The 12,910-nt window shown below is 40.6% G+C and overlaps 1 protein-coding gene across 1 annotated transcript; it reads right to left on the bottom strand.

Moving 5' to 3' along the window:
- Positions 1 to 10,145: 10,145 nt before the first annotated feature.
- LOC116597213 (gamma-crystallin F) lies at positions 10,146 to 12,591 on the bottom strand. Its single transcript, XM_032354611.1, has 3 exons — positions 12,581 to 12,591; positions 12,247 to 12,489; positions 10,146 to 10,479 (listed from the first exon to the last, which is right to left on the bottom strand). Exons 1-3 carry the CDS (start codon positions 12,587 to 12,589, stop codon positions 10,207 to 10,209), a joined length of 525 nt encoding a protein of 174 aa, XP_032210502.1. The 5' UTR covers positions 12,590 to 12,591; the 3' UTR covers positions 10,146 to 10,206.
- Between the last annotated feature and the right edge of the window lie 319 nt (positions 12,592 to 12,910).

Raw genomic sequence — 12,910 nt, 5'->3', positions numbered from 1 at the left:
TTCATCTCAAATTAGCTTGAACTATATAAAGATATTTAGTATTTCACATAATAAGAAGTTCAGAGTGAGGATAATCTCCAAGCATGGTTAAAATGGGATTCTGGCTTTCCTGCAATTTCCTTGGCTGTGCCTTCTTCCATGAATTTACTTTATTAAATGACCAATTTATTTATAAATGACTTTATTAAAATGAGGTAGTTTCTGGACTTTTCACTTCTTGCCAACCTACCCATGACGTTTCAAGAGGCTGTAATAGCCACTTGAATAACCCAGCAGGACAAAAAGAAAGCTTTTACTTCAGTGATGAAACAATAGGCTTTCCTGTAGTACGGTTGAGCCAGTTTAGGTCATATGTCAACTCTCATCTGGTGTAAGTCATCAGGAGAATGCCTTGATCTGTCAGGCTTAAAGCTGAGGTCCTTGATTGGATAGGCTAACAGGATTAACACAATTGGTTTAGAATTGGTAACCACTTTGGAGCTGGGGATAGGATGGCGTTCCCTGGGAATGACACAGCACATTGAGAAGGCTGAACACTTGAACACAGTTTGAATTTTGTAAGAAAGAGGAAGAATAGATGGTAGATATTCAGTCAACAGTGATCAGTACACATCTATACCACACTGCCAGGAAACTCAGGGAAGAGAAAGTGATTGACAGAATGTGAAGACAAATTATCCTTGTGACAAGGCCGTTTTCTTCTTTTAACATTTGACTGGTAATGTGAATAAGAACTTCCCTGGGTAAAACATGGTAACTCAGAAGTACCATTCTAGAAATAATTAGATTTCAGTTTCAAGAACTATTCAAAGAAATACTCAAAATACTCACTTTCTGATTTCAATTTTGAACATGGATCTCACAGAAGCAACACTGGGATGCATCATCCATGAGGGAAAGGAGAGATGAAAATGGACATAAGTGATACACATATTAATTGCATGTGCATTATGTGCATAATTGATATTATCCTTAAAGATACTAACAATATTTGCGTTTGAATTATTTCTTTCTTTTTTTTTTCTTTTTAGATTTTATTTATTTAGTTGACAGAGAGAGACACATCAAGAGAGGGAACACAAGCAGGGGGAGTGGGAGAGGGAGAAGCAGGCTTCCTGGGAAGCCTGATGTGCAGCTCAATTTCAGGACCCTGGGATCATGACCTAAGCCGAAGGCAGACATCCAACGACTGAGTCACCAGGTGCCCCATTATTTCTTTACTATAATCATTATCATCAATATCATACTGATCCTAAGATATCAAGACCTTGTTCTCACACGTGACCATCTTTTCCCCTTTGGAACACTGTAATAAATAAAGGATAAATAAAGGAATCAGATGAAAGAAGGGAAGGACCCTCAACTACTCACCGGTCTCCAACCCTCACCTTGTCACTTCTTTTCTTTGATTCTGATGATTCTGGAGAAGGAACTTTGGGACAGAATTTGAGAATCCTGAGGACATTGCTTTCTTTTCGAATACCGAAAACCTCAATAAATCCTCACTTCTCTGCATTCAGTCAGCACTGATGCCCATTCTAGATGAGCATCCTCTTACCCTGTTTATTTTCTGGTTCTTAAAAGAGAAAGAAACTCCCACCTCCCATGAGCATTTGTTCTATACCACAATGCACTCACCTTACCCATGGTCTCAGTTACCTGAGGTCAACAAGGTCTCAGTTACCTGAGGTCAACCAGGTTTGGAAGCAGAATGATCTGAGAGGATGTTAGAAGGTTAACAGTAGCCTAATGTTTCATCACTTACCTATGTCATTGCTTCATATCACCATGTAGGCGTTTTATCATCATCATAAGAAGAAGGGTGAATACAGTACAGTAAGATTTTGAAAGAGAGAAAGACTACATTCTTATAACTTTTATTACAGTGTATTGTTATAATCATTTTAATTTCTTCTGTACCTAATTTATAAATTAAACTTTATCATAGATGTGTATGTATAGGAAGAAACATAGTATATAGGGTTTGGTACTATCCACTTTCAGGCATCCACGGAGATGCAGTCGCTGCACAAAAGGGGAAACCACCATTATAGACCCTAAGTTCAAGAAGACAAAATAGCCCAGAAGTTTATAGTTTATTTCTCAAATCAGGCAGATTTCTTTTATTTTTTTAATTTATTTTTAAAATTTCTTTTCAATGTTCCAGAATTCATTGTTTATGCACCACACCCAGTGCTCCATGCAACATGTGCCCTTCGTATTACCCACCAACAGGCTCACCCAGCCTCCCACCTCCTGCCCCTCCAAAACCCTCAGTTGGCCTCTCAGAGTCCACAGTCTCTCATGGTTCATTTGCCCCTCCAGTTCCCCCAATTCCCTTCTCCTCCTTAGCTCCCCATGTCCTCTGTGTTATTCCTTATGCTCCACAAGTAAGTGAAACCATATGATAACTGACTCTCTCTGCTTGACTTACTTCACTCAGCATAATCTCTTTCAGTCCCACCCATGTTGCTACAAAAGTTGGGTATTCATCCTTTCTGATGGAGGCATAATACTCCATAGTGTATATGGACCACATCTTCCTTATCCATTCGTCCATTGAAGGGCATCTTGGTTCTTTCCACAGTTTGGTGACTGTGGCTATTGTTGCTATGAACACTGGGGGTACAGATAGCCCTTCTTTTAACTACATCTATATCTTTGGGGTAAATACCCAGTAGTGCAATTGCAGGGTCATAGGGAATCTCAAATCAGAGCAGATTTCAATTCAGAAGATCAGCTTCCTTTCTGACAAAGGAAGCACAGGATTCGAATAAGGGAAACTATGAATGGATGATAAACCCTGACTGTCCTATGAATACTTTATAGAATGACCTAATTTACTTAAAGAGTTCACCCAGGAAAGCATTGAGTGTAATTGCATCAATATGTAATAGAGACACTGGAATTTAGAGAACAAAGACTTTCTGTCCTAAATTCTTGTTCTATTATTTTGTTACTTAGTGATGGCTATTTATTGGATAAAACCAATCCAATACTGGAAAGATTAGATTGGTATACTTTGCAAATCCACCAAAGTCAAATATTAGTCTCAAAATACTGTCCCCTTAAATTAAGAAAAGAAAGAAAATCAAACTATTACTTATTACATGCCAGATATATGCTAGGTAGTGTTTTTATTTTTATTTTTTCATATCCCCATTTGACTGAAATCCATGATTTTCCTAATGTCTTCAACAGAGCAAAGTAATCTGCCATAAATTACCAGATAACAGAGCCATCCATTTTGGTGAAGAAAGGAAAAGAAAGCACCATTATTAAACACCCAGTCTGCACTTAGCACTGTGCAAGGCAAATACATACAATATCTTACTTTCCCTATTTAACAGAAAAAAAGAATCAAAACGTTTACACATCTTAGAGTATGTGGAAAGCCGCATGTCTGTGCAGGAGGAGCAAGAAGCCAAAGCCAGCTGCTTGTACTCCTGTCCTCATGTGAGGACTATCCTCACATCTCTGTTCCACACAACAACTTGCACTAATCTGCACCAGACTAACATGGAGGTGTTCTTCCTGGAGTGAAGCGGTTAGTAATTAGGAATCCCAGTTTTTAAAAAATACAAGGCACACAGGCACAATTAAAGAGAAGATCAGAAGAAAGTCATACCTTTCCGAGTAAATTGAGAAATGTGGCATATCCTGTCCCCTACAAATGTGTGTGTTCAGGGTGGTGTGTCTGGATCCCGAGGGTTTCTGGGAAAGTAGTTTCCAAAATGTTCCACTGCCTTCATTTTCACAAAGTAGATATGTATACTACAAAATAGAAAACAAACTCTGAATCCTGAAGACACATGTCTTCTTTCTGCATTCTCTTTTTTTTCCCTCTCTAATTTGATACTCCGTTTAATTTGGCTAACATCTGGCATAAACGTGTAAGTGAACATAACCAACTATGCATCACAGTCCCCTTTTGTGAAATGCACACTACTTGTAAGGTCGAGCTGTTATCAATATATATTTATTGTGAATCAAAGACTTCAGTTTTTCTCTTTCAATTTAATTAGTAAGTATGGCACTGAACTCCTCTACTGCCTAGAGTAAAGATTGTTCATGAAACTAATCATACTTGTAACTCTTACTAAAGTAGCTCTTTACCTCTTGATGGCTGTAAACAGTTTATCACTTCATTATTCAGTCTTTTATCAAAATTCTAGTTTCCTCCACTGTGGAGAATTCCTTCAGTCAATCAGCCTGACAGCATCTTTCTTTATGGCTACAAATGCAGCAGGGTAAAAATAATTGCATGTCAGAACAAAAGGAAATTTACCATTGTCCTCATCTTGTCAAAAAAAAAGTACTTGAATTGAGTTTTGAAAACTAGAACAAGATTTGAACATTTTTAAAAAGTGTCTCTTTTTGATATGCTTTTTTCTTTGGCTTTGATCTATTAAATTTGTTTGAAAAGAACAGCATGCAATATTCAGGTTCTCGGCTGGTTATGTTAATGAATACTTTGTGAATTTTCCAAATCCTCTAGGTTTTATTTTTCAAATTCCATAAATAGCTACTCTCAGTCAGCTGTTTGACAAACGTTTTCGAATATTTCTGCAAAATATCTGTGCATGCATCTTGAAGGGAAAATCTCTCTGAATTCCTTCATAACTGAAATGTGGGACTTTGTTATCATCCAAATATGGTATTTGGAGCAAACTTATTCTTCATATCCAGCAAGAGCTTATGGATGTGTCAGGATCACTGATAAGGCAGGAAGCATCTGGGTCCCGCTTGTTGAATTATTCTTTGTCTCCGACTGGATTACATTTCAACAACTATCAAATAGGACTCCATCTTATTTGATTTTCTGCAATAGTTGTATTAATGAGACTTGGGCTCTCTTGTTAAACATTTGTAATCTGAAACCTGTGCACAGTACCCTACGTAATCTTCCTAAAAATGGATTGTACAGCCTGGATGAAACTCTCATACCTCTTGACATTCCAGCATCCGAAGAGAGTGACTTCCAGGACATCCAACTCAGCTCTCTCACTTTCCGATTTTTATCTCTTTAGTGGTTCACTGTTTTTCTCTTCACTACAACTCCTATAAAATCTGGTTATTCTAAGTATGAACACATGATCCTATTAAAAAATGGTTAAGGTATTGATCTGGCCAGGGTAAAGTCAAAGATGAATATTTTTAACCAGTGATTTTTCATGCTTTTCATAAAATCTATAACAATGTCAACAATTAAGGTAGATATTAAATTTTTTTTCTTTTGGGGTTTTATTGTTTCTCTTCTTCAGTTATTTGATTTCTTTTTTTTTTTTGTAAAAACAATACATAATTTAAGAGAAGAATCAGAAAATATAGAAAAGGAAAATAAGAAAGACACAATCTCATCTATATAGAGACAACCACTTTAATATCATATGAGTATGTTTTGGTCATATTTCTTCTGAGCACACATATATACATGCATAATTTTGGATCAATTTCTGTATACATTTGTGTGCACACACACATAATTTTAATGTATTGAATATATTTTAAAGATTTATCTTTGACTATGGGATCCATTTTGCACAATTTTTTTTTTTAAAGATTTATTTATTTATTTTAGAGAGAAAGAGAGAGAGAAAGCATGTGCCATGTATGGGCATAAGTAGGAGGAGGGGCTGAGGGAGAGAATCTCAAGAAGACTGCACTGAACACAGCCCAGTGAGGACCTTGGTCTCTCACAAGCCCAAGATCTAGACTTGAGCTGAAATTAAGAGTCGGTCACTCAACTGACTGAGCCACTCAGGTGACCCAGTTTACACGATATTTTTAAATGACTCCATAGTTTTTAATGTATGTATGTATAGTTATTGGCTTAAATAATACTTTTTTTTTTTGAGGGGAGGGAGAAAGAGTATTTGTGGGGAGAGGGGCAAAGGGAGAGGGAGAGAGAGAGAGAGAATCTTAAGTAGGCTCCATGCCCAGTGCAGAACCTAGCATGGCACTCGATCTCATGATCTTGAGATGATGACATGAACCAAAATCAAGAGTCCAATGCTTAATGACTGAGCCACCCAGATACCCCAAATGGTACTTTAATGTTGGTCCTCATATTACCTCATTTATAAGAATTTCTCTCTTACAAATAATCCAGTGCAGCTATGATTGAATGAAGATGAATTTTAAATTAAAGCAAAACAAAACAAAACAAAGATCTCCAAGAACTGACTAAAGTTGTTTTAAAGCATAGAAGTTTGCAATATAATCCTTGGTTTAACAATACTTCAAATAGTTGAACAAAATATTACCGGCAATCTTGAATTCAAACTGGTTCCTTTTAATTCATTTTCTTAAATAATTTGTTTCTCCTCAACTTACTAGGAGTTTCTCTAATCTGGGATCCCTCATTTCTCCCACACTCTCCTTGGATATGCTAGATAATTGTACAGGTTTAACCATTATCTCTGTGAAGAAATTCCCCAAGTCTCTAACACTGGGTCTATTCATCAAGGGCTTTTCAAGACCACTTTGTTCAGGTGATGAATTCCCTGCCTTGACTCTGAGGACATCCCTTCATTTTATGTTCATTGCAAGACAAAAGTATGGTGTGAAATGTATTCACACCATACTTTTGTAAGAGACATATGAGGGGAAGATAACTTTCTTCCCCTCATATGTCTCTTACAAAAGTAAAAATGTGAGTAAAAAATGTAAACTCTATTTTCTGCAATACCAGAAGGAAGATGACATATGAGACTGTAAAACTACACCTCAGTGGTGCTGAAAGTGGTAGGCTCTTTTTTGATGCTGTCCAGGGAGAAGAACGGCCAAGGCTGAGAAGGCAGGGGGGTCGAGAATGTGGCATAATGGGGCAGAGTTTTGGAAACTCCAGTACGAATCACTTCCTATGACTAATAGGTTCAACTGGATGTGACAAGTCTGTTTTCTTGCATCAGAGGAGCTGCAGGACCAGAAGAAGGAGAGGATGGAGCTAAAATGGAAGGCTCACAGGGAAAAGATACTTGACATGTCTTCTATTACCATCTTGTCAGGATGCAAACTTCAGGCTGGACAAGGCCGCATAGGAAATTGCACTGAGTCAAATAAGTCAAGCAGAGAGAGTCAATTATCACATGGTTTCACTTACTTGTAGAGCATAAGGAATAACACGGAGGACACTGGGAAATGAAGATGAGAGGTGAATTGGGGGAAATCAGAGGGGGAGACAGACCATGAGAGACTATGGACTCTGAGAAACAAACTGATGGTTTTGGAGAAGGGGTGCTGGGGGATTGGATGAGCCTGGTGGTGGGTATTATGGAGGGCGCGTATTGCATGGAGCACTGGGTGTGATACATAAACAATGAATTTTGGAACACTGAAAATACAATAAAATTAAATTTAAAAAATATCTAAATGATTAAAAAGAAAGAAAGAAAGAAATTGCACTGAGGTAGTAGCCCAGCTTCTGGTCTGTCTGCCAATAGCTCTTAGTTAATGGAAATTTTTCTTCTAGTTTGGAGAATATGGTTCTATTTGGTCTCTGTGGTTAATGAATTGAACACATGAGAAATCAGCCATAGTAAACGGACATCCCATAGCCACCAGACAGTGGTGGGACTTAAAGGTCCCCAAAGGTCATCCTTTGTGAAAACCTGTCTCTTTTTGCCTGAAGCATTCTTTTTAGGGTAGATTGTATCTGTTCAGAGGAGGAGCACCCCTTAGGTTCAGCTGGATCACATTTTCCATGTGTTTTAAGCTGGTTGAGTCATGATGCCTTTAGGTGGGACATGTACTTTCCAGTTAATCTTAAATGCCTCCAGCCTCTGTTTACGATGTTCTAGCAGCTCCTCACATTCTTGTTACCTTCCCGGCCACCCAGGACATTTAGATGTACCTCCTCGTCCCTCCCTTAGATCGAGGCACTATCGCCAGAAAAGAATGTTCAATGTATCACTCTCTGATCCAATCCGCAGAAACTATTGGTTCACATACACTTTCTCCTTTTAGGAATATATTTGCTCAACATCACTGGGCCTATTTTGAACCAGGCATACTCTGCTCGATCCTTCGGAAGATACAGATACGTTTGAGACATTTTTCCTAGCTCTCAAGGTGTAGAATCTAGTAGGGGAGGCAAAGGTGTCAGCTTCCAGAATGAGACTGCTGCAGCTGAAGGGCCGTCACCGCAGAGGGAGAGGGAGGAGGGGAGGAATTTGTGCCTGTAGGATGGAGGATGATTCATGTTTATCGTCAGAACTTCAACTCAGTGGAATTAGTGGAGGAGCGGCGTGATGGGATGAGGCCGGGACCTAGCCCTCCACTGCCTCAGTCCGTGAAAGGTGACAGTGATAACTTCATTATCTCCCCATGAGAGACTGGACGTTTGATGACTCTATAAAGCTTTCACGTGTTCTCTGTCATCTCTTCATTTTCGTTTCATATCACTCAGTTTCAGGCTGAGCTGTATCTGAAAACGAATTACCGCTCATCTTCCCAGCTTGGGTGTCTGCCCCATAGACATGGGATGAGAAGCACAAAGGTCATCTTAAATTTTTGAGTAGCCACATTAAAAAGATAAAATTATAAAAAATATATAAAATAAAACTATATAAAAATATATATAATATATAAATATTAAAAAATATATAAATATATAAAAAAGATAAAATCATCTTAACAATAGACCCAACTATTATCATTTCAGTCTTAAACGTACATGAAAAATGATGAGATCTTTCATATTCTACTTTTCTTTAAAAAAAGGTTTTATTTATTTGTTTGACAGAGAGAGAGAGAGAGAGATCACAAGTAGGCAGAGGGGCAGGCAGAGAGAGAGGAGGAAGCAGGCTCCCCGCTGAGCAGAGAGCCCGATGCAGGGCTCAATCCCAGGACCCTGGGATCATGACCTGAGCCGAAGGCAGAGGCTTTAACCAACGGAGCGACCCAGGTGCCCCTCATATTTTACTTTTTACACTAAGTCTTTGACATCTGGTGACAGCTTTGTTTTGGACAAAGTTCGTTTCAATTGTTCAGGGTTGTCATGTGCCAGTGACTGATGTCTTGGTCAGTACAGATTTAAATGTCCATAGAGCTTCTCCCCATGCCTTGGAGCATGCACGGGTGTTAGCGAAATAAAATGTTAGGCATAAATAATCTGTCTAATGTTTGAGGTTTGGGAAACAATGTATTTCCTAGCTGAACATATTCCCTTTCTTTTCTTTTCTTTCTTCTTCTTCTTCTTTTTTTTTAATAGAAAATCACTTGCAGTGGTTCTTTCATAATAATGGCCCTTCAGTTCCCCAAGACCATATTTCAACAAGATGTTGCCATTTTTACCATGAGACAAACCCCTAAGCTAGGAAGAAATTTGTTTTTTCTCACGTACATGATAAACCTCTGAAATGGAGAAGTCTAGTATTTACACTTAAAATCTTGTGATGTAATAAAATACCCAAGTAGGTTTCATTTGAGGAACTTCATCTGCCGTGATTGCATTTTACTTTCCTGATCATGCAACCACCTGTCTTTACTTCTGTCACTCCGTGCTCATTCTCATCAGTGCACACACTACCTGAGTGCTCTGTACCTCCCGTAAGTAGAAAAATGTTTGGAAGAGTCATTTGGGTTTTTTGCTTACGTGACACTTCTTTCTTATATTTATGCTCTGGATACATAAATAATAAATCTATTCAGCCAGTCACATACGTTTAAGACCTAAGTCATATCAGACACAGTTATCTTAGCAAACTTATCTAACTCTATCACTCAGGTGTCCCACTTAATACAACCTCCAAAAGAGATGTCTACTAAGGAAGAGTACGAAGAAGGTGATGAGGGCTTCTGCCAGCAAGCTTATAGAACACCTTCCTAGAAACTACTATATGCAAAGCTAAACTATGTCAGTGACTCTAAAATAAAAACTCATGAATTCCACATTATAACGTTGTGAGACGAAGAATATTATTACCCTGAGTTTTACAAGTTGGGAAACTGGGACACAGAAATGCTGAGAACTTGCCCCATCACCTATAGCTAGTAAGGATTTGGACAAGGCATTTGACTCCAGAGGCTGTGCTCTCAACTGCTACCGCATACCACCCTTTCCACTGATCTGTGCAAATCCATGTTATTCCCAGCTTGCATTCTCCTGAGCCTAAAAGGCAAACAGGACCACATAATTGCATCAAACACACAGGAAATATTTTATTCGTTTCCAGATGGAGAACAGGGTAGAGTACAAATACTTCAATAGTAATCCATGGCTCTCCGCAGTGAGCCCACTCGGGCACTCGTGGCCCCCCAGTCGTGGTAGCGCCTATAGTCCCCCGGTCTCAGCAGGTACTGCCGTCCCCGGTAGTTGGGCAGCTCATAGAGGATCCAGCAGCCCTCCAGCACGTGGAAGGAGTGGATCTCACTGAAGTGGAAGCGGTCATGAAGCGAGGAGCAGTCCTCCGTGATCTCTACCATCTGGCCCCTGTAGTCCTCTCGCTCGTAGATCCTGATCCTGTGGGAGCTGGTCTGTGGGTTTAGTAATCAGCAGATGAGGAGAAGTCAGAAAACCTAGCCCTTTGCAACCAGTCACACACCCCACAGGGGGAACGGACATCTCTTTATCTTTTCTATATCAAAGATGACAAGTTTTAAAGATAGGCAGTTTTAAAGATAGGGCAGCTGTGTACAGTTAAATAAGTTAAATAAGTTGTACGTTGCAAAACTGAAGAAGGCATCATTCTCCTAGATCAAATTATGCATGCATTCCCTAGCGTTTCTAGGGCCCCAACCTATATAAATCATACATGCTGGCCCTAGTTAGTATCACTCTTAAGTAACTATGTATATCTATATTTCTCTGACCTTTACGGGCTTATAGTGGACTGAAGTGATCCTTGGATGGCATAAAAATAATTAAATATTTAAATAAAAATTTTAAAAGGATCCCTTGGAAAAGAAGGTTATAATTTTGATCTCAAGAGTATTAGAAGAAGCTAGTGGGAAAGGAAGCCAAGTTGCTTTTCCTTCAGGTGAAGTCGCAGACTGGCAGCAATTCGAAAAGAAAGTTTAGCCCAGGTGACCCCTAGTCCCTTTCATCTACTTTAAGCCCTGCTACTCTGAGATCCTGAAAGGCAAGAGGCATCACAAAGATGAGATTTATTTCTCAGTTCTAATACACGCTTCTGCAAGTCTGCTTATGTAATGGGGGCCAAAGATCATGAAGGAGACCTGCCCAGGACCAAGGAAGCATAAAACCTTAGAAAATATGGAAAGTTAGACGTTTTTGTCTGGAGCAAATCCTGCCTATTTTTCCTTGAGCACTTGCTCTACTTTTATGTCCCTTCCAGAAGGTGCCGATCGTCTCAGTATCTTCCTGCTCCCGCTGCTGATAGGTCTTTAGAAGTTCTCACGAGCGATCGTCCGCAGGATGAAAGATGGCTAATAAGGAATCTCCCGCAGTTGAGAAAGGACCCACACATACATCAGTTAATTTGGTCTTCACGGCAGTCTGGTGCATGTGGAGCAACCATTCTAGACTTTTCTTTTTTTTATGAGAAGCTAATGACTGGGGTGTTTAGTCTGTAATTAGAAAAGTCCAGACGGGAAAGGAGAAACTGGGACTTTCAGGTTCTTCCTGCTCCTCTGGGTCCATCAAGGCGTGGGTTTGAGTCAGTCTGAGTGGGTTTCACACTTTGCAAAAGTGGCACATTTCCACAGGACTGTGTCATAGATTAGAGAATCCCCAACTGTGGGATTTCAGGCCACAGGGGCTTGATTTGGGGAACAGTGGGTTTTGCAGGAGCTGCCGGAATCAGCCCGTTGGTTATTTGTTTTGAATGAAGGAAAAGCTGGACTTGATGTTCATAAATAGTTAACATAGGAGAAGTGGTGGCTTGCCATGTGCTAGGTACTCTGCTTTCAGCCTTATTCTGACCCTATGACTTAGCTACTTTTATTGGCCCCATTTTACAGATGAAGAGAGAGAAGTAGCCCGAGGAACTAGCCCCAGGACACCTGATGAACCAGTTTCAACATGTTGCTTTATTTGTCACCAGAGCCATGGACACCGTGAATTTTCCCAGTAGAGGTGAGTTTAATTTTAGCAAAGCAAAATAAACCTTTAAATTAAAAGCACTGCACCACATTTTCAGTGGAAGAAAACCTTGGAGATATTCAGAAAGGAAAGGAGAACATAGAGCAGCAACAGAAGGCTGCCGCCCGGTAGTCTGAAAGCCGGGTCTGGAGCGCTCATGTGGCGGGAGGACCCAGCAGGGCCTGGGGGGCTGGACTCACGTGCGGGATGAGGCGGCAGGAGCGGACCGAGTCGCTGAGGCCCATCCACTGCTGGTAGTCGGGGTAGTCCCCGCGCCGCAGGAAGTACTGGCAGCCCGCGTAGTTGGGCTGCTCATAGAGCATCCAGCAGCCGCTGTCCACGCGCACCGAGTTGCAGCGGCTGAAGTAGGGCTGCAGGTTCGGGTGGTCACTGCTGCACTCGTAGTGGCGGCCCTGGAAGCCCCGGTCCTCGTAGAAAGTGATCTGCAAGGCAAGGGAGGGAAAGGCTCAGAGGCCTGGCCCAGGACCCCAGCGTGCGGGGCCCCCTCCTGGCCTGCGGCTGCGCTGGGCTCACCTTCCCCATGGCTGCTGATGGATGTCAGTGATGGGCTGCCCTGGCGCGCGTCTATATAGCAGGAGGGCTGCTGCGTTGGCAGGAACAACACAAAAGGGGCCCGCGGGGTGAGGAGGGGATTTTCTCTCTCTCTTTTCTACATAATGACTGCGGGGGTGGGGTGGGGGACTTATTGTATGTTTTCTCTTAGACTCTCCAGTGTTTTCGAATTGATGACCTGTGTTAAAACTGTCACTTGGAGTCTCTGGGGCCTTTAAATGAAGCCTATTTAGGAATTTAGAACTGAGCAAAAGCCCTTAATCGAGTTAATAATTGCAATGAAATATTTCA

The sequence above is a fragment of the Mustela erminea genome, chromosome 8 (assembly GCF_009829155.1).
Source record: "Mustela erminea isolate mMusErm1 chromosome 8, mMusErm1.Pri, whole genome shotgun sequence".
NCBI classification, from domain to species: domain Eukaryota; kingdom Metazoa; phylum Chordata; class Mammalia; order Carnivora; family Mustelidae; genus Mustela; species Mustela erminea.
This window is presented reverse-complemented; position numbering and strand designations above follow the sequence as displayed.

Coding starts and splice junctions, on each gene's coding strand:
- LOC116597213 (XM_032354611.1), bottom strand. Junction 10,480..12,246: donor CCTGCCGCCTCATCCCGCAC/GTGAGTCCAGCC, acceptor CTAAACCCACAG/ACCAGCTCCCACAGGATCAG.